The sequence below is a fragment of the Balaenoptera acutorostrata genome, chromosome 9 (assembly GCF_949987535.1).
Source record: "Balaenoptera acutorostrata chromosome 9, mBalAcu1.1, whole genome shotgun sequence".
In the NCBI taxonomy this organism is placed as follows: domain Eukaryota; kingdom Metazoa; phylum Chordata; class Mammalia; order Artiodactyla; family Balaenopteridae; genus Balaenoptera; species Balaenoptera acutorostrata.
Window position 1 is genome coordinate 14,898,822 of NC_080072.1, and position 27,480 is coordinate 14,926,301.

At 41.7% G+C, this 27,480-nt stretch overlaps 1 protein-coding gene across 12 annotated transcripts in view; it reads left to right on the forward strand.

The window, feature by feature from the left end:
- AMBRA1 (autophagy and beclin 1 regulator 1) overlaps positions 1-27,480 on the forward strand; it is a 184,225-nt gene that overhangs the window by 79,287 nt on the left and 77,458 nt on the right. For all 12 annotated transcript variants that reach the window (XM_057552760.1, XM_057552764.1, XM_057552761.1 and 9 more), the window contains 2 exons: positions 5,172-5,252; positions 5,809-5,909. In XM_057552760.1, the coding sequence (XP_057408743.1) occupies positions 5,172-5,252; positions 5,809-5,909 (182 nt within the window). The remainder of the gene's footprint in view (positions 1-5,171; positions 5,253-5,808; positions 5,910-27,480) is intronic.

The window sequence follows — 27,480 nt, forward strand, 5'->3', positions numbered from 1 at the left end:
AGGATATCTGGTACCTGTGGAGCCCCAATATATTTATAAAATATATGCCTACCTGAATTCCAGCTCTTTCCTGAGGATTTTGAGCCTATTGCTGAGAAATATATAATATTGCTTGGCAGCTTTAGAATTAGTATTCTTTCTGGGCAACTAAAATACATATGAATATTTATTATGAGGAATGCTAGGAGAAGAGAAAGAAAATGGAATATGTCTGGATTTAAAGAATTAAACAGCTGTGAGGGAAGAGGGGGAAAGGAGGATAACTATCACTTAGAGAAATGTATTTATTTTTTAACATAAAATGCACAATAAGAATATGGATTTGCATAATACATGCAGATGAAATTAAAGGTAGAACAAGAAAGGAGAGGACTTCCCTGGTAGCGCAGTGGTTAAGAATCCGCCTGCCAATGCAGGGGACCTGGGTTCAAGCCCTGGTCCGGGAAGATCCCACATGCCGCGGAGCAACTAAGCCCGTGCTCCACAACTACTGAGCCTGCGCTCTAGAGCCCGCGAGCCACAACTGCTGAGCCCGCGTACCACAACTACTGAAGCCCGCGTGCCTAGAGCCCGTGCTCCGCAACGAGAGAAGCCACAGCAATGAGAAGCCCGCGCACCGCAACGAAGAGTAGCCCCGCTCGCCGCAGCTAGAGAAAGCCCGCACGCAGCAACAAAGACCCAATGCAGCCAAACAAACAAATTAAAAAAAAAAAAAGAAAAGAAAAAGAAAGGAGAGGAATTTGTAAGTGGTAATTATCTGTTATATTACTATTCCTTGGAGAAAAATTAAGGCTCTGAAGTTCCAAGAGACCTATGCTATTAGGTATCCCCTGTGAATGATATCAGCTGGGCCTGTGCCTTCCTCCCAGAAGTCTAGCCCTGACATGCGTGCACAGTCCTTCGAAGTAGAGTATAGAGCCTAATAGCACCCGAGTAAAGAAAGGACTTGGCCAAGATCACTGTGCCATCCAAGGACAGGAACACCAGCTAGACCTTCTGTTGTCTGGAGATTGAGTAGAAACCGAAGAGCACAGGGAAACAAGTATTTTTTTAATGGTCTAATTTTCAGCACAGTCAACTGTATATTGTCAAGAAGACAATGGCCTTTTGAGCTTTGTGCTGCCAGAGCTTCATTTACAGAGGCCCAAGTCAGAGCCGTTTGTCACTGAGTAGTAATGGCAGCCTGACTGTCTGGTTAGGACTCAGACAGCAGTCTGTAGGTGTATTTTACATTCCTTTAAATTACAGCCTCTCTCTGAGGCAATTAATCCCAGGCATTTAGCAAGAGTAGCTGCTGTGTTTCTCCCTTGTTCCATAGATGCATTTTCTTGTATTTGGCACTTGTCTTGGATGCTTGATTGTTTGAAGGGTGTTTTTTCCACAAAATCTTTTATGAGAGTCTTATTTTTTTCCCCCTCTCCTTCCCAAATAGCCTTCTGAGAGTTAATCAGAGATGCACAGAGTTCAACAACTGGGAAGGCCATTAATAACTCAGCCAGCTTCTATCCTGCTGGCTTAAAGGCAGCTTCTGGCTGATGAAATTGATGAGGATTTCTCTGGTGGTTCCCTGAAAAGTATTCTGATGAGAAAGAGTCCTCCAGTGATAGAGGAGTGGTACCAGCGAGATTGCATACTCTGGTCTTCACTGTTTTTGCTTTTGTTTTTTTTTAAGTAACCCCGTTGAAAAGGGCATGGGCTATGTTATGTTAGGCCCAGTATTTAGCACCCTCCATTATTCCTAAGGTAAACTGTCTCTCTGGGTCTGCCTTTCTCCCACTGTTCATCTGGCAAACATCTTCTAATCTTTAGTCTCTGCCTAAATTTGCCTTCTTCATCTCGTGGAGGCTTGCTCCATGTTGGTCTTGTATCAGCACTGAAGTGAGTGTCAGAGTCTTTGTAGTTTTCTAAATTGAACATTATTTTAAGTACTTTTAATTTCTTTGCCCTTTTCTTGAAACTCTTAACCACTCTTCCTCTCCCCTCACTTCTACCCCGCCCCCTCCCTTGCAGATATCCTTTGCATTGAAGTTTGTTTCCCCATCTCAGCTCCTTATTTTGAATTTTCCCTTCTTTCCAGACTATAGAAGCTAGAGTCATTAGTTGCTCTTTTCACCTCTAATTTATTTGGAGCCATGCTTTTAGTCAGGGATTTTTGGGTGCCGGCATGAAAACCTGGGGCTTTTGCCCTCTACTTGCTTAACTTGCCCTGTGGTTGGACATTCTGGCCTTTGCCACCTTACCCATTCATGTTTTAAGTTTTTCCTCGTCAGGAAATGTTTGAGCTGTTCTAGGCTATTTTCTCCTAGATGCCTGTGGTTTTTTCTCCCATAGGCAGCATCTCATTTGCATGTTCACCACATTTCACGTTTTACTAATTGTTCTGTGTACAATTCTGTCATTTCTCCTTCTTTGCTAGTGTGCTCAACACTTTCAATTTGAAGTCTTCTCTACATTTTATTGAGATGCTGTTTAACTCCTACTTCCCCATCATTAGTCAAGATGTTAAGCTGAGGACCAGCAGATACATCTCCACTCACTTAATATTATTGCCTCTTTTGCGGTGCCTAATGTAACCATCAGTCTGAGACTGCTTGTATCTGAGCCAGCTGATTTTCCTATATATATTTATTTATTTATATATATATATCTTCCGGTAATTTCTAAATAACATAAAGCCATTATCTCTGGCCATGTTTTGCCCTTCCTCCTCCCTTTTTTTTTTTTTTTTAGACGGAAGGAGAAATTGAATCAGAAAGAAGTTAATTGTTTTTAGGTTTTAATAACAATTAAAAGAGGCTTGTGAAATATGTCATAGGAGCCATATTTTCTCCCAGCCCTGGCATTTGTCCATTTTTCTAAGTTATCTTCATATGTCCTTTCACCCAGCTCTGTGTCATGTTTGATTCTGGCAACTGCTGATCAGTACTGTCCCTGCACACCCCTCTCCTTCCCTGCTCTTCAACTCTGCTAATGCCAGATAGAGTACTGTTTATTGTCCAGAGAGAGAGGGCTCTTTGGCCCTTGTTCAGAAGTAAATTGTCAGCTCCACAACATGGTTCTGGGAAGGCCAGCTCTTTTTTAGCTGTAGAATAAAGTAATTGGATTTGTCCCATGATGCTTCTTTCTATAACTTAATTTTCAACCTTTTTGAGGCTTAGGACCCTTCTTTTTTTTTTTTTTTTTAATATTTATTTATTTTATTTTTGGCTGTGTTGGGTCTTCTGTGCGAGTTGGGTTTCTGTGCGAGGGCTTTCTCTAGTTGCGGCGAGTGGGGGCCACTCTTCATCACGGTGCGCGGGCCTCTCACTGTCGCGGCCTCTCTTGTTGCGGAGCACAAGCTCCAGACGCACAGGCTCAGTAGCTGTGGCTCACGGGCCTAGTTGCTCCGCGGCATGCGGGATCTTCCCAGACCAGGGCTCGAACCCGTGTCCCCCGCATTGGCAGGCAAATTCTCAACCACTGTGCCACCAGGGAAGCCCCTTAGGGCCCTTCTTAACTTCAGTATGTGTTCTAACTTCTCTCATGATAATTAGTTGTACTTTTAGTGCCCATCCGTAAGTAAGATATACTGTTAAGAAAAGCTGTCATGAATTCACTTGTACTTTTAACCGAGTTGGTACTTTGATAACAACTTGAATCTACATATACTTGAAAAATAATAATATACTTAATTTGGGAGCTGTCTTATTTGCTTGATATTCAGCTACTCCTTATAATAATTTGTGGGTTCCCCAGAGCTGCAGTCTACTGGTCAGGAACTTCTGATCTCGTTGTTCTTTATAATCCCCTTTTCACTTTCCATATGGTCTTATCTCTCTTTCCTTGCCTCTCCCTTCATCTGTAGAGTTTCAAGTCCAAGGAAAATGATACGTTAAAGAAAACAGTAATATACTTTCTCTTCTGGGAAAATAAAAACCAAGTACCGACTTTTAATGGATCAGCTTCCAATATCCCTGATATTGATTTGTGTCTAAATGCTCAGCATCCAGTTCCACCAAGATATAAAAACCTTCCTAGGCTTTCATTTCTGGTCTGTAAGGGTCCCAGTAGTACACTTGAAAGCCAAAGTGTTGTCTTAACTTTGGTTACAGTGCCAGTTTGAAGATTATCTCATTAAATTGAAGATAATCCAAAGGAAGAATTCAGAAAATACCCCAAATCAAGCTCTCAAGAGGTTCATTTATTTTGTGGAGTTGGTTAAGCAGCTAATTAACTGCTCTATCCAGCCAGTGCCCTTTGGCTTATTGTTCCTTTGATGCATTGGAAACTAAGCCACGTGAAGTTTCTGTCTTCTCTTGTAGGAAGCAGTGAAGTGTAGTGGAAAGAGCAAGGGCTTTAGAGTCAGATGGATCTTCCTTGAATCTTGTCTCAACCACTTACTAGTTGTGTGACCTTGGGCATTTGCCTCTCTGGTCCTTAGTTTCCTTATCTGTAAAACAGATCTAATGAGACTTAATGGGAAACTCGAAAGATTAAATGGGGTAACGTATTAATAACCTTTGTATTAGGACTTAGTAGATATTTAATAAATGGTGTTTATTACCATTACTTTAACAGACCATAAAGAAAACACTAGACTTTTTTCTTTTTAATCAAATGACCGAGCTTAGGATTGCATTGTCTAATAATCTTCATCATTGTTAATTTTTCAGTCTCTAAAAGAAAGGACTGCCTAGTCTTTTTCTTGTGTTGTTTTTCTTTCACATATCCATGATTTTTCCACACCAAGGACCTAAACAGATTTAAAGATAACCATTTGTTGAATGAACTTGATGGGAGAATTCTTCTTCCTTCAAGATCCCCCGAAGCCAAAGTTTCTCTGTCTTTCAATCTAGAAAAAGACATTTATATACATATCCATTCCAAATCCCTTTAGAAGATCTAAACTTGGCTTCAATTTCAGTTCTGCAGAGTTCAGAGACCACATTATTTCAAGAGAAATCTTCCTTCTTACTGAACTGTTAGTAAATGCTCATAAATATTTTAATTGAGGTACTCCAGAAACGCAGTATATTAATGTGCCACCCAAATTAGTAAGCAACCAGATGACTAATTTCTCTGGGACCTTCACCTAAGTGTAGGAATTTAGTTTGCGGGATGTCTGTCTTTTGGGCTGGTGTCTGTTTCTGCTTTAGTGACTCTCTTAGGTGTAGTCTTTTTGTTTTCTCCAGGGACAATGGTGACAGATCCAGGCACCGAGCTCCACGAAATGCCCGGATGTCTGCACCTTCACTTGGACGCTTTGTCCCAAGGTAAGAACTGGATAGTCAACTTTTATGAGAGACTTTTCTGAGGGAGGCTTTATGAGAGCCTGGGATTTTTAAACCTACTTTCTGGTCTGGATTGTCCATATCTGGAATTATTTCCTAGTGAGCCTACAGTCCAGCCCTGCCACCTAAAGACTTGACAGGAAATGATTAACCACAATGAAAAGACATAGAAAAATGGCATTGGGAGCATCCTGTTCAGGAACAGAAGCCCCAGGAAACTTTAGAAGAAAGACTGGAAGAAGATACAAATGTGTGAAAAGAATTTTACTCTGCTCTAGGTTTCTGTGGATTCCTAGGCTTAGTGGATCCCTTATCTTTGATTGTTGAGGGTTGGTAGATTGTATATCTCCTTTGTTTTAAGGCAGTCTATAGTAGGCTTTTAACATGTGATTCCTTCATATAGGCGTTTTTTTAAATTAATTTTTATTGGAGTGTAGTTGCTTTACAATGTTGTATTAGTTTCTGCTGTACAGCAAAATGAATCAGCTATGCATATACATATATCCCCTCTTTTTTGGATTTCCTTCCCATCTTATAGGCGTTTCTTGCTGCCTGAGTACTTGCCTTATGCTGGGATTTTTCATGAACGTGGACAGCCTGGCTTGGCTACTCACTCTTCTGTTAACAGGGTCCTGGCAGGTAAGGAGTTGTTTCTTTGGATTTTGAAAATTTAAAGGGGGAGGGAGCCGGGTAAAGCTTTCCCCTCCTTTACCTATGTTGATGTGATGGCATCTTGGCATCTGGCTGAAAACTCTTTTTTAAGGTCTTGTACTTGGTTCCTTACTTCAGGGCAGGAAACTACAGATTGAGGAAAGCTGCTTCTTTTGCCCATTCCCACTTCCTTCAGACGTCTCTTTTTTAATTTATTTATTTATTTATTTATTTATCTATTTTTGGCTGCGTTGGGTCTTCGTTGCTGCACACGGGCTTTTCTCCAGTTGCAGCGAGCGGGGGCTACTCTTTGTTGCGGTGCGTGGGCTTCTCATTGCGGTGGCTTCTCTTTGTTGCGGAGCACGGGCTCTAGACGCGCGGACTTCAGTAATTGTGGCACGTGGGCTCAGTAGTTGTGGTGTGCGGGCTTAGTTGCTGCACGGCATGTGGGATCTTCCCGGGCCAGGGGTCGAACCCGTGTCCCCTCCATTGGCAGGCGGATTCTTACCCACTTCGCCACCAGGGAGGTCCCCAGACATCTTTTTTAAAATTTATTTAAACCATTTGTTTCTTAATCCAGCAAATAGGCTTTTTAAATTGAATGATAAAGGTGCCTTGCTCATGTTTTATTGTTGAGGTACCCATGAGCCAGATCCTGTGATTTAATTAGGAGCTGAAAGCACACCTCTCCAACCCTTTGCTGCTGCCAGCACATGGAGTTTCCAGGCCCTGTGGAATCTTCAGAGGAAGGAGGAGGAGAGGGACCCATGGAGCTGGCTTAGAAATTTCCACAGAATAGAAAATGGACTGGACAAGCCCAGCCGAGGCAGTTTTATGGTGGCTGAATAACTTAGTGACCAATGTTTTGGGGCTAATATGCGTGATGTGACTGGGCTGAGACCCAGTGTGTGCTGCTGCTTCTGAGCAGTCTCTAGAGAAGGAAACAAAGCAGAATCTATTTTTTTTCTGACAAAGGTTTTTCTCTTTTCCCCCCTCCCCCCCACCTCCACTGCCAACTTGTAAATTTATGTATGTGAAGGCATTAAAAACTATAAAAATCAAGCCACATTTTGGTGTATTATTTTTTTAATAAATTATTTAATTTTTTTGGCTGCGCTGGGTCTTCATTGCTGTGCGCAGGCTTTCTCTAGTTGCAGCGAGCAGGGGCTACTCTTCGTTGCGGTGCACGGGCTTCAGTAGTTGTGGCACGCAGGCTCAGTAGTTGTGGCACACGGGCTTAGTTGCTCCACAGCATGTGGGATCTTCAGGGATTGAACCTGTGTCCCCTGCATTGGCAGGCAGATTCTTAACCACTGTGCCACCAGGGAAGTCTCTTGGTGTATCTTTAATAAGCATCTTTATTTAAAAAAATTCAAATGACATTACGTTTTGGAAAATCTGGGCCACGTGATGGTTAAAGGTAGAGAGCGATCTCTGTGAGACAGTAGCGCTGTCGGGCTGGGGGAATATGATTTCTGACCAAGCTGTTGTGGCAGCTGGTAGGCCATGGGACTTGGCTTCCTTTAAGTAGCAGTATCCTTGACCCAGTGTCAAGGCCTAGAAACCCCAGAAGCCTCAATGGTTTCTCTCTACTGGACACCAGGGCTTCATAGACCCAGGCTTGGTTGGGGAGTAGACTGCACCATGGTGACTGCACCTTGGCCCTAGTCAGTAAACAGACCCCATGGCTCTGTGCCTTTCTTTGCTTGGCGCTTCTGTGTGGCTTGGCTAATGGCACGTGGAAGCTCCTCACTGGCAGTTAATCACTTGCTGCCAGACAGTACTACAGAGTTCTTCTCCACCCTTCTTTGTTCCAGACATCTGCCTCTACCACCCAACACAGCAGCTCCCTGCTCCTCTACTGCTGGGAAGTCTCCATTTCCTTTGCATTTAGTTTTTTGGGAACAGCTGTATGTTGTTTTTCTCTCCTTTGATCTAATAACTCTTTACCTCCATTTCTTCTTCCCTACTTTATGCCCAGAGGTCTGACCCCAAATAGCCCAATTTCACTTATGGATACCTTTGAATATAGGGGTTATGTTCCAGCAGGCAGTTTACAAACATGAAATCTACTGAGAAAAGTTCTCTAACAAAAGATGCAGAGTGCCTTGAGAAGAAGGAAATCTAGGCTCTCAAGAAGCTCATTCTTGAATTAGATTAGCGGATGGTTTCCATTCACATTTAAACTCATTGCATGTTGCAGAGTATCCATTGTTCTTTTCTTCTTTTTTCATATTTTTTTTTATTGAAGTATACTTGATTTACAATGTTGTGTTAATTTCTGCTGTACAGCAAAGTGACTCAGTTATACACATATATACTTTCTTTTTTATATTATTTTTCATTATGGTTTATCCCAGCATATTGAGTATAGTTCCCTGTGCTATACAGTAGGACCTTGTTGTTTATCCATTCTGTATGTAATAGTTTGCATCTACCCCATTGGTCTTTTCTTAAATGCCCTCATCATTTGTAGACATTTGGATGTCCTTCCAGATTCTGTTGACAGTTTTGTGTTACTTTTTTTCTTCTCTTGAGAAAATTCCAATGATGATAATAACAGCAACAAAAGAAAGCTTAACATTCATTGAGCATTTGCTGTATGCTAGGGGGTGTTTTAAGTGCTCTTCCTAGTCATATTTCATTTCATTCTCACAGTAATCCTATGAGATGGGTGCTATTATCTAACAGTGGTGGGAACTGAAGCCCAGAAGGCTAACTTGCCCAGAGTGATGCAGCTAGAAGTAGAGGAGCCAGAAGTGAACCAGGCAGTGGGACTTCTGTTTCCTAGTCTGCCTGCCTCCCCACAGCTATTTTTAAGGACAGAGCATCAAAATAGCATTCTTCTTCTAGGTCCTTAATCTAGAAGAGGGAAAGAGGTCCCAGGGAACTTGGCTGATCTTCAGGGGTTTTCTTATTTGTTCTAATTCCTCTATTTTAAGTGGTTTCTAGACATAGCTTTTTGTGACCCAGTAGTGCTTGCTAAGGAAAATCTTATTATATAACAGGCCTTTCCCCGAGCCTTCATGCCCTCCTGGACACAGATGTTTTGCTTTTTATTAAACTTATTGTGATCATGTAATAGATAGAGCTGCTGTCATAATGGCTTTTGAAGTGAAGACAAATTAGTGTTTTAGCAGTAAGCACTCCCAATTTTCCTGGAAAGGCACTTTCTCTTGTATGATTGGAATAAGGTTGTGATGGTCTCAGAACAGTTAGATTCAGTAGACGTTTGTTCCGCAGCTGTGTGCCAGGCACTGTTTTAGGCTACCAGAGTGAATAAGACAGACAAGATCCCTGCTCTTCTGTAGCTCAAAGCTTAGGTGGTTGGCTGTACCTCAGTTTTGCTGTTTGGTTCTTAGCTCCAAACATAAGGCAGAACCCTTTGTATGGTGAGTGGCTTTTTGTAGGGGTGGAGCATGGAAATTTGGCAGACCTGGAGGGACAAAGTATATATACACCTGCAGTTTTAGGAGACATTACCAGTGGCAAATGAGTTTTCAATGGACCCTAGCCAAAGCCATTCAGAATCAACAAAAATGGATTTGCAGAAAATTAAGATCCATTCTGCCCACTTCCTCCCACAAGAGCCTGAAAGCAGTAATATAAAACAGAAGCTGCTACAGAGAAGTGTTTTGATAGTCTGTTAATCTTCATCTCTTCCACCTTATCTTGTTGTCTTGTGCCTCCAGTCACCCATCAGCCCACACCAGGCCCCTTCTTCAGCAACACAAATTCTGAACCTGTACTTGAAGAGGTATAACTACATTTAAAGCTACTGCAACTTTACCGGTATATTTTTGGGGAAACACGCAAAAGTCTGGGCGCTCCCCCTGCTGACTTTTTAGCAGACAGCTCTAGCTCTGTGTAGTAATAGCAGTCTATAACAGAGAAGGAAATGAAGTTAATGACTGCCTACTATGGGCCAGGTACAGTCCAAAGTGCTTTCCCATACATTATGACAACCCTATGAAGTAGATGGTGTGTTTCCATTCTGTAGGGAAGAAAGCTGAGGTTCAGAGAAGTTCCATTACTTGCCCAATATAATGCAGTGAGAGACAGACTTGGAACTTTAAACCAGGTCTGCCTGACTCATAATAACTCTGTTCTGCCTTCTGTGCCATGTTTTGCCTGAGTTCAAGTAGGGAATATCTGCCGAAAGGTTCTTAAGCCTATAATATTTTTCTGCATGCTTGAGACCTCATACAAGTGAAATGAGAAGCCCTGGCATTTGACGTCTTCCTGGTAATTACTGGAAGAAAAACTTCTGAGGGATAGGGACCTGGGTAATGTAGGGTATTAGTTATCTGTTGTGTCTAATCTTTTTGACTTTCATCCTAATGAGCATCTGCTCCCAGCAGATGTGGTCCTGATGGATTTAATTTAGTATTTTGATTAAAATCAATGGGAAGTGTCAGGATTTTTTTGCTTCTAGCTACAGGTCATTGGGGCCTGGTTGAGAGTCATGGGCTTTGTGCCCAGTCATCCTAATTTCTCTTAGGATTTCTTCTTTGAGCCATTAGTTTAGGAGTGTGTTCTTCAATTTTTACAAATTTCCTTCTGTTGTTGCTTTCTTATTTAATTTCACTGTGGTCTAAGAACATACTTTGTATGATTTCAGCTACTGTAAATTTATTGAAACTTGCTTTATGGCTTAGCATATGGTCTGTTCTGGAGAATGTTACCTATGTGCCTGGCAAGATTGTATATTCTTTTGTCGCCGTGTGGAGGGTTCTGTAGATGCCAGGGAGATCTACTTGGTTGATAGTGTTATTCAAGTTTTGTATACCCTTGCTGATTTTCTGTCAGGTTGTTCTACCCATCATTAAGAATGGAGTATTGATATTTCTAATATTATTCCTGAATTGTATATTTCTCCCTTCAGTTTTGTCAGTTTTTGCCTCATATATTTTGGGACTTTGTTGTTAGGTACATATATGTTTGTAATTGTTTTGCCTCCCTGATGAATCAACTTTTTCGTTATAAAATGTTCCTCTATCTCATATAATATTGTCTTTTTTTTTTCAGGTATGAATGATGGTACAATATTATATAAGTTTCAGGTGTACAACATAGTGATTCACAATTTTTAAAGGTTATATTCTCTAGTAATATTGTCTTTAAGTCTAGTTTTTCTTATATCAGTATAGCTATTCCAGCTCTTTTATAGATGTAGATTGTGTAATATATCCTTTCCCATCCTTTTACTTCAGCCTATTTATATATCAGAATATAAAGTGTGTCTCCTATAGAAAGCATATAGTTTTTTTTATCTAGTCTGAAAATCTCTGCCTTTTGATTAGATTGTTTAGTCCATTCACATTTAACGTTATTGATATAGTTAGATTTTTGCCTGCCATTTTGCTGTTTGTTTTCTGTATTTCTAATGTCTTTTTTTATTACTCTGTTTCTCCTTTACTAACTTCTTTTTTTTTAAATTAATTAATTAATTTGTTTGTTTTTATTTTTGGCTGTGTTGGGTCTTCATTGCTGTGCGCGAGCATTCTCTAGTTGCGGCGAGCGGGGGCTACTCTTTGTTGCGGTGCATGGGCTTCACATTGCAGTGGCTTGTCTTGTTGTGGAGCATGGGCTCTAGGCGCACAGGCTTCAGTAGTTGTGGCACGTGGGCTCAGTAGTTGTGGTTTGCTGGCTCTTGAGCGCAGGCTCAGTAGTTGTGGCGCACGGGCTTAGTTGCTCCGTGGCATGTAGGATCTCCCCAGGCCAGGGCTCGAACCTGTGTCCCTTGAATTGGCAGGCAGATTCTTAACCACTGTGCCACCAGGGAAGCCCCTACTGATTTCTTTTGTATTAAGTGGATAGCTTCTAATGTGCTATTTTAATTCCTTTCTTGATTTTAAACTGTACTTTATCAGGATCTACTTCAGACTTACAGAGACTTGATTCTGGTAAGATACAGAAACTTTGTTCCATTATAGCTACATTGTCATACCCCTCCTTTGTGCTATTATTGCTATATATATTATGTCTGTATATATTACAAACCCAGTGATACAGTGTTATATTGCTTTATGTAATCTCATATCCCAGGCATCCTTCTGTTTGTTGCCTGTTGTGAGTAAAATAGAGCTACCCCTTTTGCAAGAATTTACTTTTCTTTTTCTTGTTAACTTTATTTTTGGTTGTCTTTTGCCCCTTTCCTCTTTTTTAAAAACACTGGTCCTCTTTCTTAGATATTCCCCACTTTTCTGGTATCTTCGGGAATTACTCTCAGGAGACCTGTCTAGTCTAGTTTGGCCAACTAGGTGGACATCTGGGTCCTCAGGCTTGCTGACATTTAAGAATTAGTCTAATTTCTCAATTTAATATCATAGTTGTTTAATACAACAGATGGTTTAATTACTGTATACCAGATCTTCATTTGAATTGGCAAATCTAGGAAAGATGAAAAGTAGTGAATACAGTTGAAGGCCATCATGGTATACTTACATGAGTATGAACAGAAATGAATGATAATTCTGGTGTTGGACCCTTTATCTCCTTGGCTGGACCCTTCTCCATGTTCTTTACCTCTCCGGTACCCAGTTGCCAGGCTAATAAAGTAAGTGGCACATTCCAACTCAACATCAATTAAGATAGCTGTTTATAAACTCCAGATAAATGGACAATTAGTGGTGGTGGTACTAGCTAGGACCTCTTTAATAATTAACCCAATTACCTTTCATTCTGCTCCAGTGATGAAAGTAAAGGCGATAAGGGGCTGGCTTGGTTGCCTGGGAAACAGAGAAATAAATGCAGCTCCTTCCAGAGAACCCAGCTTTCACAGATGCCTTACACAGCATCCAGGGCCTTTTACTGATTTGGTTTCCACCAATCACTGGAGCATCCATGCTCTCTCTACCCCAGCCCTTTGCTGCATCTCCTTATTCCACTAGTGAGAAGTATGGTTGTCGAGAACCTAGGTCCTGGTTTCTAAGCTGAATTATCTGTGCTTCTTCAGGCTTTTCTAGAGGAAAATATTGGGCCTTGTCAGTGTACTTTTCTGTTCCTTTTATAATGTGTGACTAAGTTTTCTGTGCCTCCATCTCTCTCTACCCTAGGAAATTTCCTCTTGATCTCTCCCCACTGATGCTTTACACCTGTGCTCTTTCTGTACTGTCACTTTGAAATGTACACAGAACTTTCTAAACGCTTGGCATTTTCCAGAGCTCTTCGGGTCTTTTTTTTTTATAAATAAATTTATTTATTTATATTTTATTTTTGGCTGTGTTGGGTCTTTGTTGTGGTGCGGTGGCTTCTCTTGTTGCGGAGCACAGGCTCTAGGTGTGTGCGCTTCAGTAGTCGTGGCGCGTGGGCTCAGTAGTTGTGGCTCACGGGCTCTAGAGAGCAGGCTCAGTAGTTGTGGCACACGGGCTTAGTTGCCTCGTGGCATGTGGGGTCTTCCCAGGCCAGGGCTCAAACCCGTGTCCCCTGCATTGGCAGGCGGATTCTTAACCACTGCGTCACCAGGGAAGTCCTCTTTAGGTCTGTTAAAAGAATTTAATGGTTCTGCCCTTAATGGAGTTTACTGTCTAGCCAGGTTGTAGCCTGAGTTTCTATGTGTTTTTTGTTTTTGTTTTTGATTTTGTTTTGACCCTGCCACTAAAAATTTAATAATTCCCCTGAGAATTTAACTGCCAATCCTAATAGATTAGCGTGTGTGTGTGTGTGTGTGTGTGTGTGTGTGTGTGTGTAACTCAAACCTGGGCTTGGACCAAGAATTTATGGGTTTTGGTGCAGTTTGAAGTGACTCTGAATGTGCCCCCATTTGTCTTTTGCATGGGTCTGTGAGCCTGAGTGGAGCTTGGGAAGGACAGCTGCCACTTGCAGTGTAGAGTTGGTTTGAGAGGCAGTAGAACAAAATGTTCAAGAGTTTGGGCTCCAGAGCTAGACTATCTAAGTTCACATATTCATGCTCCTACTTCCTAGCAGTGTAATCTTGGTTAATTTATTTTACCTTTTCTTGGGACTCAGTTTCTTCATCTGTAAAATGGGCATAAGAATAGTATTTAGCTCGTAGCATTGTTTTGAGGATTAAATGAGCTAATATATATGAAACACTTAGAATAGGGTGTTTTTTTTTTTTTGCACAAAGTAAGTGTTCTATAGATTTTAGCTATTATCATTATGATTTTTATTGTAAATCTTGGGGACCAGCATGAGTTAGAGCTGTGCTAGTCTCCTCAGTGGTTATAACCTTGCTGATCTCTCACTGTTCTTCTGTTTTCCTCAACAATGGTGCACTTCCTGGGTATCAAGCAGGGCTTTCTCCCCTTTGCTATGGTCAGTGAGTTGAAAAAACTGGGAGCTTGTGCTCTAAGGCACCAACAGATGGTAACCTGAAGGTCCCTGTGTTGATAGTTTGACATGCTAATGTGTCCATTGTTGCCTGTAGTCATGTCAACCAAGGGGGTTAGATTAGAGGAGTCACAGAGTTTGCATTTGAGAAACCCTTTTCTGTCTCCCATCAGAACCTGCGCTCATGAAATAAGCATCTACTCTCCAGACTAAGTGCTTGCTCCTATGTAACCTTGGCATCATGGGACTCTCAAAGTGGACCAATAACATGAGCATCATTTGGGAACTTGTTACAAATGCAAATTCTTGATCCCTACCTCAGACCCACTGAAGCAGAAATTCTGGTTGTGGCCTAGGAATTTGTTTTTAAAGAGTCTTCTAGGTGATCCTGGTGCACTTGAAAAATTGAGAACCACTGCTCTAGATTAACTCATTAAAGGTAGGAACAGAGGCAGAGGGAAGAAATGGGAAGAGACGACTTGCCACACATTAAGGAGTGTGCCTGCAGGAATCTAAGATTTGTTGGTCCTAGTGAGCTCCTGGTGTATAACTCTTCTTGATCTGGAGCTATGAGTAATGGGGGAAAAAAATGAATGAATTTGTTATTACCTACAGAATGCTCAGCTGGTATATAAGCCATTTTTGCTTGATAAGCTTTTACTGAGCTTTTGTTGTTTATATGGTACAATGTTAGGTATATGATAGTACCCAGATGAAAAAGACATGATCTCTGCTCTCCATAAGCTTACCGTCTACTGCGTAAGCCCATCGTGCTCAGAAACAGCTATAGGACAGAGTTTATTGTGCTAAATGCTAAGGTAGACGTATACACAGAAAACTGGCTATGAGAGCACAGAACCTGCCAGCATTTCTACAGCAGAAAATATGAGTCTATTAAGCTTTTATGCTGGGACAACAGGTTCTTGTCAGCTCTGCTAGGAGTTTTATTCCTAGGAGAAATTGACCTATAACTTTTCTTGTAACTTCCTAACCAAGTTCCTCTCTCTTCCCCTTCTTCCTCCTGAAAAAGAAAGGTTAGCATCAACATATCTGGATTGAGACCCCACTGTTTACTTGTACTGTAAGTTCTCTGTACTCTGGGGCTTCCCTAGACCTAGAGTGATCTCAAAGTTTATTGAGTCCTGTGGGTTGTGTACTTCTCAGAAATACTACTCATTTTGAAGGTGCCAGCTGAAGATGCCCTCTAGGGCTATAAGTACCCACTGTAATGCCAGGACCCTTTTACTTTTCTTAGGTTATGATTGGTATGTGCTTTGACATGTTTTGCAACCCCTCAAAACAACAATATAGAAATCTACAGAGGAGATGTGAGGAAAGAAAAAGCGAAATATGAGGTCAAAGCCCATTTTTTCCAGTGGAGGCAATAGCCAATCTCCACTTTACTTAAGATTAGAGGTCTTATACATACTCTGGAAAGACTTGAAACAGTCTTCTTTGCTGTCCCATCTACTCCCATCATTTTTTACCTAAGTGCTTGATATGAATGTTAACCCTCCACCTCCTTCTTTTTTAAAACTCTGATCTCATATTAGCTTTTCTTCCTCTTTCTCAGACCATGTCCTTGGGCAGTCTCATTTATTCCAAACCGGCTGGAAATGCCATGGGAGCTGGCAGACAGCACCTCTCACCCTCTCTACCAAAGTAGATCCAACCTGTGGGTGTTAATTTCCTGTCTTTAACACCTGCTGATCCACAAGGCCAGCTCTTCCCCACGGTCCTTGTGGCACTCAGCTAGAAGCCAAGAGTAAGCACAGATATCTTGGTATAAGCCATGAGGTGGAAAGAGGCACCTGCAGGTGGGTGACCAGGGACCTTTCGAAGTGTTGAAACTCTTTGGGGGGTGGGGTGTTTCTTTTGGCCAGGTGTTTAGTGTCACCCCAGAGCCAGAAAGTTATCCTGTAACTACATACGTCAGCCTGTAAAAACACTCTCTCGTATTACAGGGCTACCATGATGAATCCCTGGGTTTATCATAAGCCCAGCCCACTGCAGCTGTGTGCCAGGCAGAAGGGGCCCAGCTTCATTCCTACTACCTTGAGCTGTGGGGTTGTATACTTTGAGACTGCTTGGCAAGCAAACTCATGATTTTTACTCTTATGGCTCATGGCTGGTGAAGCACAAGCCAAAAAATATTCTTCCTAGACAGAGAATTTAACTGGTCCAGGCTACAAAGGAACAGAGGGAAAACTGGACAGGAGGTAAAAGGTGGAAGTTCCCAGTGGGAACAAGAGTCTTCAGGAAGGTCGGATATACTGTAGGCATGTGAGGAAAATATATCATTCATTTTCATGAATAAATCTGTCTAAAAAGGTGAATTTTCTCTAGAATCTGCCATATTGCCAGTGGCGGCTTTTGGTAGTACTTGCTCATTGTTCCAACAGCAAGATTTCACAACAGAGGCTCTTTATTGTAATTTCCCTGGACTAGTAACACAAATGAAAAGAATTACATGGAAATATCTAGTCACTCCTGCTTATCGGAGTGTTTACCTAGGCAAATAGCTCAGAGACTGTGACAGTTCTATAGCAGCATTTAAAATTTTCCAAAACACTGCCCCTTGTGCTGAATTGGCAAAAGGGTTGTGGACAGAAAGAATGCAGTAACTCAAGCTTAGATTTGACCATGAGCTGATGTTAGATCACATTTGCAAAATGTGGAGACTGTGGTGGAATACAGTGCTTCAAATGTGCTAAAAACAAAACAAAACAAAGACCCAGGAGCACTTAACTATATGCCAAGTAGTGCTCTAAGCACTTCTCACATATTACTTCACTTAATCTTCATAATATTCCAGTGATGTCCTGTTATTACTCATTTTTATAAATGAGGAAACCGAGGCATAAACAGATGAAGTAATTTGCCCAAGACCACAGCTAGTGCTTGACAGAGTAGGAATCAGAACTCAGGCAGTCTAGCTTTAGATTGGGACTTTTCACATAGAACCGTCATGGGGTATGGGTGATTCCATGTTGGTAGAAAAAGAGGCTGAAATGTAAACTCTGGCTTTACTTTAAGAAAACAAAAATAATTTGTTCAGCTACAAAACTGCTACTGGGGAGGGGGCTACAAATTCTCATCTACTCTTGTTGCAGCTCCTTTCCTCTAGAAAGAGCCCTATAGAAGAACTACCTTCCCAAACAATGACTCCTGAAGAGGTAATTACACTGTTGCCATCCCATTGGGAAGAAGGCTGGGTCAGTGATTACATTCCAAAACAAAGCTGTTTGGGTATAATTGCACTGTGCTGTTCTTATCAGTCTGGGGAAGGCAGGCCTCTGGTCTCCATCCACATTTATTTTTGAGATGGAATCCGAATAGCATTCAATTAATAGGCAAGGCCTAGGCATAGGGAAGTCGGCCAAAAGAGCCAAGATGACAGACATTAACTTGCTGTTGGCATTTTCCTTCCACTGAAGTTTTCCAGACCTTTAAGTATCAGCAAATTTGAGGGAGAGACCATTTGAGGAAATATATTTGGCTAATGAAGGGTTAGAGACCCCTGCTTAGACGCTGTGCCCCAAAGCCCTCATTGGTGTTTATACATGAAGATGAAATGGTTAGTTGGCAATGAAATTTCCCTCTCATCAGGAGCTTTTGCTCTATCAAAAGTTGGCCCTTCCTTCAAATCTTTCCCTAAAACTTCTGGTGTGTGTGTGTGCGTGTGTGTACATATATATTTATATTTATACGTATTTTGTGTGTATAGCTTCTAGTTGTCCATCAAAAAGCCCCTCTCTGGTTCTGTTGAGATTATAAGGCTGACTTTTGTTAAATTTCAGCAATAATCTCTAGATCTGGACTGGAAGAAGAAATAAACTAATTAATTATTTTGTTTTATGATTCAGAGGACAGAAAACTGCCAGTGACCTCTTAGGCATGCTTGTTGAACTGGAGCAGAGAAAGGGGAAATATCTATGTTATCAGGTTGAGGGTTGCACAGACCCTTCGGAAGTGGTGTAGCCTTGGCCATTTTATCAGTTAGCTTTTGCTGCCTCACAAACCACCCCTAAATTTACTGGCTTTAAAAAAGTGTTTACTGTTCCTTAAAATTCCGTGGTTCCTGTGTACAGTTCATCTGGTCTGAGCCAACTTGGCTGCTCTGTGTCAGTTGATGACTTGGCTGGGTATTGATGGTCTTAGTTGGTGTAATAAGCAGGACAGTGGACTGCTGAAGATCTCCACATACTAATCACTGGAACCTGTGAATATGTTACTTTATTTGGCAAAAAGAACTTTGCACATGTGATTAAGGTTACAGATTTTGAGATGGGGAGATGATACTGAATTATCTGGGTGGGCCCAGTCTAATCACATGAGCCCTTAAAAGTAGAAGAGAAAGGCAGACAGGTCAGTCCAAGAGATGCAGTGATAGAAGATGGGAATTGTTTGGCCTTCAGCTAACAGTCAGCAAGGAAAAAAGAACCTCAGTCCTAAAACTGCAAGGAACTGAATTCTGCCAAAAACAAATGAGCAAGGAAATGGATCCTCCCCTAGAGCCTCCAGAAAATAACATAGTCCTGCCACCACCTTGATGTTAGCCCCATGAGACCCATGTTGGACTTCTGACCTGCAGGAATGAAAGCTAGTAAATTTATGTTAAGCCACTAAGTTTGTGGTAATTCGTAATTATAGCCGCAGAAAACTAATAAAGATGGCTTTACCCATATCTGGCATTTGACAGGCTGGTTGGCCTCAGCTGGATGACTTGTCTCTTTTCTCTTCACCAGTTTCTTCACATAGTGTCTCAGGCTTCCAGAGAGAAACGAGCCGTCAGGCCCCAATACACAAGCACTTTTCGAGTCTCTGCTGTCACTTTTGTTATTGTCCTGTCAGCTAACGTAAGCCACATGGCTAAGCCCAGAGTCAAAGAGGGTGCTCTCTTTAAGGGCATGGATACAGGGGGGGCTTAAATCATTAAAGGCCATTACTGTAACATTCCTCCACAACGAAGTAGATTTTTGAGATCTGAGGTAACCTGGTAGCTCATTCTGAACAAACTGCTTTTTAAAGTGTCCTTACATATACATGAAAGGAAAGTTTCAGCATACCAAGGGATACAGATGTACAGATTTTGAATTCCAGAGAAGCATCTTGGTCTAAATCATTATTTGGTTTATTCAGAGAGACATGAATTTAGAAATTACATCCAAATGGGAAGCTAGATCCTGGTTTTCTAGACATAGCATTTCAGAGAAACTGCCTTTTCTCTTTCTCTGTTTTCTGGGATGTAGCCCTCTATTTCTGTGTGCTGGAGGGTAAAAAGATGTGCAAAAGAGCTCTGTGGGTGGTTGGGCCCCTTGGGGCCACATGTATTTCTGTGTAGGAGTAAGACTGACAGAATTAACTGTGCGAGCACTTACTAAATTGGCTGTAAGTGAACCTGTACCCGTGGCATTATTTATAATCCCCAGCTCCTTTAACAGAAGCAAATTGGAAGAAAAGTTCCGAAGGCAAGGGATCTTTGTGTGCCCAGTCACTGTGGCACATTATGCGTTTTTATAGCAGTGGCTGGGAGAAGCTAGAATTCAGTTCTCCTCAAGCATAGGAGTTAGCTTTTGCTTGGCCTTATTGATGAGATTGGTTAAAAACTATTTTATGGGCTCCAAATGTGAATGCATGGATTGGGCCTCAGGGCATATAGAGACAAATTTCATATTCACTAGTCATTCTTTTAGGACATCCTTGATGTTCAGAGCCATCTCCATGATTGGTGGGATGCAAGCTCTGCTGTTTGTGAGCTCTGAATTTTGCACTGGGCAGTTGGGTTCAAAATAGGATGGCCTGTGTACAAGAAAGATGTATACTTATCATAGGAGATTTAAGCTGGCTTTCACAAGAACTTCATCCAGCTCAACAGGGCACCCAGTGGTTTAGTGTGTTTACTGAACATCTCTTTGCTCTGCCTCAAAGCTTAGCCAAGATTCATGAAATGATTGTGAGGCATAAAGGGAGCTGCCACAGCTTGGAATGTGTGTGTGTGTGTGTGTGTGTGTGTGTGTGTGTGTGTGTGTGTGTGTGGCCATATTTGCTACTAGAAAGTGAAGAGAAGCTTAACCTGGGATGGGGAACTGTAGATTCCACTCCCCAGAGGAGGTGGAGCAGTGGTATGCCTTGGGAAGGAAGAAGAGTGCTGAGAATGGAAGTGTACAGACTGTTTAAAGAGGCAGAGACTCTCCCCAAATAAAACTACAGATTGTCTCTTATTTCCTTGATAAGAGGTTAGAGTGTGTAGTGATGGGATTCAGCCAGTATCCTTCCATTCCTCTGCCTTTGCTCTTTGGGTCCCCTTCCCCTCCTACCTTTACCTTTATTTATCATGGGTCACTGAATTTGAACCTGATGTTCTTTTAGGCAAAATGAATACAGCTAACATAAGACCTAATTGAGAGCTTATAAAAGTCACAAAGTGTTTCTTGGTCTGAATATTTTCATTGATTCTGCTGAAGTGAGGTGACTGGGAGAAGGGGAGAAAATGTTACATTGCTTATTAGGTAAACTAATTAAACCTGAACATATCAATACAAAGCTTGAAATAAGTTTTTTCAAATGCCCAGTTTCTCCACCCTCATGTTCCAGGTAGAGAGACTACAGGGACAGCTTAAGAACACCTGCTCTAAAGAAGTTTCCAGCTATTCTAATCTTTGTCTTCTTACCAAGGAAGAATTTTAAGGTCCTGTGGGATAGAAGCAGCGAGCACCAAGCGTGAGCTTGGGAATTCTTAGATACCTCTCTGGCACCATGATGCAACCCAAGCTACCCTTAAAAATAACACCATCTAAGTGATGTGGCACATATATACAATGGAATATTATTACTCAGCCATAAAAAGAAACGAAATTGATTTATTTGTAGTGAGGTGGATGGACCTAGAGACTGTCATACAGAGTGAAGTAAGTTAGAAAGAGAAAAACAAATGCCGTATGCTAACACATATATATGAAATCTAAAAAAAAAAAAAAAGTATCTGAAGAACCTAGGGGCAGGACAGGAATAAAGATGCAGATGTAGAGAATGGACATGAGGACATGGGGAGGGGGAAGGGTAAGTGGGACAAAGTGAGAGAGTGGCATGGACATATATATACTACCAAATGTAAAATAGATAGCTAGTGGGAAGCAGCCTCATAGCACAGGGAGATTAGCTCAGTGCTTTGTGTCCACCTAGAGGGGTGGGATAGGGAGGGTGGGAGGGAGAAGCAAGAGGGAGGGGTTATGGGGATATATGTATATGCATAGCTGATACACTTTGTTATATAGCAGAAACTAACACACCATTGTAAAGCAATTATACTCCAATAAAGATATTTAAAAAAAAAATACTATCTAAGTGAAAACAGTGAGTTTGCTCTGCTGGCAGCTTCAGGACCTAACCTGTCCCCACCCCACCTATTGAACTGCCAACCCTAAGACTTATTTATAGAATTTCTCGAGCTGCCACTGGGTGGAAGTACCAGAGGAACTGGCTATAGAATTTGGAGGTTATAGTGGTGAAGGAAAGACTGACTGGCGGTTTATGTCCTTCAGCTTCATGTTTACTTTTTGTCCCATTCTACCATTATTTCCAGGTACACTGTGTTTTAGTTTTGGTTAGTGTGGACTTGTTAGTCTTTGTTCTCAGGCATGAAGTGGAGTTGCTTACCTTTTCCTTTGTGTTATTAGTGTCTCTCCTATGTGGGACACTACGTGCTACGTGCTAATGCACTACAGAGAGAGGCAGTGTTCTTTTCTGACACCTGAAGAAAAATTGTTAGAGTTTAGAAATCTTGGAAAAAAAAAAATCATAGTCTTGGTATCTGGGGATCTCCTTTATTTAAAGATGCCTGCTGGGGGGGCTTCCCTGGTGGCGCAGTGGTTAAGAATCCGCCTGCCAATGCAGGGGACATGGGTTCAAGCCCTGGTCTGGGTAGATCCCACATGCCGCGGAGCAACTAAACCTGTGCGCCACAACTACTGAGCCTGAGAGCCACAACTACTGAAGCCCGCTCACCTAGAGCCCGTGCTCCGCAACAAGAGAAGTCACTGCAATGAGAAGCCTGTGCACTGCAATGAAGAGTAGCCCCCGCTCGCTGCAATTAGAGAAAGCCCGTGCACAGCAATGAAGACCCAACGCAGCCAAAAAAAAAATAATTAATTAAAAAAAAAAGAATGCTGGATAAAACATGGTAAATACCCTTTAAAAAAAAATAAATAAATAAAGATGCCTGCTGGGAATTCCCTGGTGGTTCAGTGGTTAGGACTCCATCCTTTCACTGCCAAGGGCCTGGATTCAATCCCTGGTCAGGGAACTGGGATCCCACAAGCCGTGTGGCATGGCAAATAAATAAACAAACAGTACAATACAATAAAAAATAAAGATGCCTGCTTTCTTTGCCCTCTTCATTTTGTATGCTAGACTTCCCTCTTCTACGTCTCTCCTGATCTGAGACCTTAAAGTAAGAGTGAAAAGGATATGGCAAGAAATTATGGGATTCTTATAGCAAGAGCTAAGCAATGTTGGTTGCAATTTGACTATTTCACATTTTATAATTTTACATGACTCATAACTTTTGTGTGGGGAGCATAACTGAAACAAACTACCATACTTGAAGTGGCCTCAGGGCCCTGTCCCTAAAGGAAAATACTGGAAATTTGAGTTCTTAGACCTCATTTTGACTAATTGAATTATCCTCAGAACTCCTCTTATATCTTTCTTTTTTGTTTCTTTATTGGGCAGTCTGTGACGGGAGGGGATTTTTGTGTGTGTGCATAAATAGACTCAATCAAAGAATATTGCGGATTAATACAGGCAAGATGAAGGTCGAGTCTACTTCCCAGAGAAATGCATGCCTGCGCATTCCTTTTTCAACCTAGGACCTGGACGTTAAACTTGAATATTTCACTTATGTTCTCCTTTGGCTTTGATGTTCGTAAATGTTGAACATTAGGAGCTACCAAGGGGTCACCCATAACTGCTTTCTTGTGAGAAGCCAAAGGTTTGAATTCTTCTTTTAATCATAACTAATCCTTTGTATTCCAGATTATACCTAGCATTGGGCCTTGAAGGCTGCATGCCAGTTACTTGACTAGGATTTAAAGTTAGTTGGTTTGCTATTCCACTTTCAGAAGGACCTAAAATACTTTATTATTTCTTTATTTATTTAAAATTTTTGCTGTTGATAACTTTTTTTCCATTTAAAAATTTATTCAGTCCATCCCACTCGTTTTCTCCTCCTCCCCTCCCCTCCAGGTGCTTAGGTTGATCCTGTGGGAACATAATGTTGTCATCCTCATTCTGTAGATATCTGTGGACCTTCTCAAGCTGAGCCTTAAAATTTCCATTTCTCAGCTCTACTCTGTGTTGCTTCTCTTCTGACTTTCTTGACTTCAGCTTTTTTTTAAAAAGAAATTAATTAATTAATTTATTTATTGGCTGTGTTGGGTCTTCGTTGCTGTGCGTGGGCTTTCTCTAGTTGCGGCGAGCGGGGGGCTACTCTTCGTTGTGGCACACGGGCTTCTCATTGCGGTGGCTTCTCTTACTGTGGAGCATGGGCTCTAGGCGTGTGGACTTCAGTAGTTGTGGCACACGGGCTTTGTTGCTCCGTGGCATGTGGGATCTTCCCGGACCAGGGCTCGAACCCATGTCCCCTGCATTGGCAGGCAGATTGGTAACCACTGTACCACCAGGGAAGTCCAACTTCAGCTTTTTCTCCCCATCTTTCTTGCTCTAAAGATCACGTCCAGCATCTCCTTGGAAGAAGATAGATAGGGATTAGATGTCCTCGGTGAACCAGTACTGCATTTCTCTCCTTGAGCCTAATTTTTATCTGCTAGGCATAGGGGAAAATCTAGAATGAGTACTAGCCCTTTGTATTGGGCTGGCCAAAAAGTTCTTTCAGTTTTTAAGTAAAAACAAAAGATACATTTTTCATTTTAACCAAGAACTTCATTGAACAACGTATTCACTGTTTTGTTCAGCTACCTTCTGCCATTTTTTTTAGGCAACTTCATAATTCCATCTTCCCAAAACTTTTTATCTTTTTGAGCAAAGAACTGTTCCAGGTGCCTTTTCCAGTCTTCCAGGGAATTGAACCGTTTTCCATTAAGAGAATTTTGTAAAGACCGAAATAAATGGAAATCCAAAGGTGCAATGTCTAGTGAATATGGTGGATGAATCAGAACCTCCCAGCCAAGCTGTAACAGTTTGTGCCTGGTCATCAAAGAAACATGCCATCTTGTGTTTTCCTGATGGAAGATTATACACTTTCTCTTTTTTTTTTTTTTAAAAAACACATTTATTTATTTATTTATCCATCTTAGTTTTGGCTGCGTTGGGTCTTCGTTTCTGTGCGAGGGCTTTCTCCAGTTGTGGCAAGCAGGGGCCACTCTTCATCGCGGTGCACGGGCCTCTCACTATCGCGGCCTCTCTCGTTGCGGAGCACAGGCTCCAGACGCGCGGGCTCAGCAGCTGTGGCACACGGGCCTAGTTGCTCCGCGGCATGTGGGATCCTCCCAGACCAGGGCCCGAACCCGTGTCCCCTGCATCGGCAGGCAGACTTTCAACCACTGCGCCACCAGGGAAGCCCTATGCACTTTCTCTTGACTAATTCTAGACCCTTTTTGTCAAGTGCTGCTTTCAGTTGGTCTAATTGGGAGCAGTACTTATAGGAATTAATCGTTTGGTTTTCTGGAAGTAGCTCATAAAAGAGGACTCCCTTCCAATCCCACCATATACACAACATAACCTTCTCTGGATGAAGACTGGCCTTTGGTGTGGTTGGTGGTGGTTTATTTCACTTGCCCCACGATCTCTTCCGTTCCACATTATTGTACAATATCCACTTTTCATTGCCTGTCACAATTTGTTTTAAAAATGGAACGTTTTCGTTACGTTTCAGTAGAGAATCACATGCGGAAATACAGTCAAGAAGGTTTTTTTTGCTTAACTTACGTGAAATGCAAACATCAAAGCGATTCACGTAACCAAGCTGGTGCAAATGATTTTCAACACTTGATTTGGATATTTTGAGTATGTCGGCTATCTCCCGCGTGGTATAACATTGTTCTCAGTTAATGTCTCGATTTGATCTTTATCAACTTCAACTGGTCTACTGACCGTGGAGCATCGTCCAACAAGAAATCTCCAGCACAAAAGTTCGCAAATCACTTTTGACACGTTCAGTCAGTCACAGCACCTTCTCCATACACTGCACAAATCTTTTTTTGCGTTTCAGTTGTGTTTTTACCTTTCTTAAAATAATAAAGCATAATGTGCCGAAAATGTTGCTTTTTATTTCCATCTTCGGTTTTAAAATGGCTACACAAAAATTCACCAATTTTGATGTCTTTTTTTAAATGCACACTGATATGATAGCTGTCACATACAGTCTAACAAAATTGTTTTGAATGAAGTTAAAGACAAGTAAGTGCTACTAGAGCCATCTTATGGAAGAAAAGAATGAACCTTTTGGCCAACCCAATAGGTTTTTTTCTCCCTCTGTCCAATAGGCAGTATAGCTGCATTAGAAAGAGTAGAATTTAGGGTAGAAATTAGGGTCTCTCTTTGTATTTGAGAAGTATGTGAATGGATCTGTTCTGTTCATGTCGATCTTATACCTCAGAACAATGATTTGTTCATTTATTCCCTTATTCATTGGAAACTATTTTCCCCTAGTGGTTCTAATACTTATTAACTTCATTATGAAAATAATCAACCAGGAAAAATACCAAAACTGAATGATTTTACTATTGCTCTCATTGTTATTCAGACAGATAATATAGTTTTTGGGGTTTTTTTGTAACCACATTGGGTCTTCGTTGCTGCGTGCGGGCTTTCTCTAGTTGTGGTGAGCGGGGGCTACTCTTCGTTGCAGTGTGTGGGCTTCTCATTGCAGTGGCTTCTCTTGTTGCAGAGTTCAGGCTCTAGGAGCACGGGCTTCAGTAGTTGCAGCATGTGGGCTCAGTAGTTGCAGCACATGGGCTCTAGAGCGCATGGGCTTCAGTAGTTGTGGCTCACGGACTCTAGAGCGCAGGCTCAGTAGTTGTGGCACACGGGCTTAGTTGCTCCGTGGCATGTGGGATCTTCCCGGACCACAGATCGAACCCGTGTCCCCTACATTGGCAGGTGGATTCTTAACCACTGCGCCACTAGGGAAGTCCTGATAATATAGTCTTATAGTCTTGTTTTTAAGTTTGTGTGTAATAAATTCAGTGGAATATACTTGTTTTTGTTTTCGTTTTTTTGGCCGTGCCACATGGCATGTGGGATCTTAGTTCCCTCACCAGGGATCGAACCTTTGCGCCCTGCAGTGGAAGCGTGGAGACTTAACCACTGGACTGCCAGGGAAGTCCTGAGTGGAATATACTTCTTTTTTTTTTTTTTTTTTAATTTTTTTTTTAATAGCTACTCTATTTATTTATTTATTTTTAGCTGTGTTGGGTCTTCGTTTCGTGCGAGGGCTTTCTCTAGTTGCGGCAAGCGGGGGCCACTCTTCATCGCGGTGCACGGGCCTCTCACTATGGTGGCCTCTCTTGTTGTGGAGCACAGGCTCCAGACGCGCAGGCTCAGCAGTTGTGGCTCACGGGCCCAGTTGCTCCGCGGCATGTGGGATCTTCCCAGACCAGGGCTCGAACCCGCGTCCCCTGCATTAGCAGGCAGATTCTCAACCACTGCGCCACCAGGGAAGCCCGGAATATACTTCTTGAGTGCTACAACTTGCTAGGCCCTACACTAAGTGCTGGGAATTTTTAACAGAAAAAAATAAGTTAACTTTCAGGTTCAATTATTATTTTCATACCTTTTCAAAAGTGCTTTGAATTACTGTATCCAGAAGTCCTAGGTTTTATCTGTTTCCTTACTCTTGATCATTACATCACTCTGTCACAATTTCCCCCACAGGTAACAGGAAAATAATTAACTTTGATCTGTAACAAGGCTTTACCCAAAGATATCAATAGAATACTTAGCCTATCAGAGAATTGTGTTACAAAAATGCAAGTTATCACTTCTCTAGTTTTCCTTGTGTCTCTTAACCACACCTAAATTTCCTACCACTCAAACCAGACTTCAGCAGCCTTCTTTTCTTCAACAAGCCTTCTTGGGAGGTACAGTGTCTTTCCAGCTTAGCTTCCTTAGATGAGGTCAGTTGTTTCTCTGGCTGTCAGAGAGGCTGTCATTCTGATGTGATACAGGAAGATATAGTCTTTAATGAGTGCCTTTGGCACTGATTGTCAATTGCTTATTTCCTGGTGATGTTGCATTAAAGTAT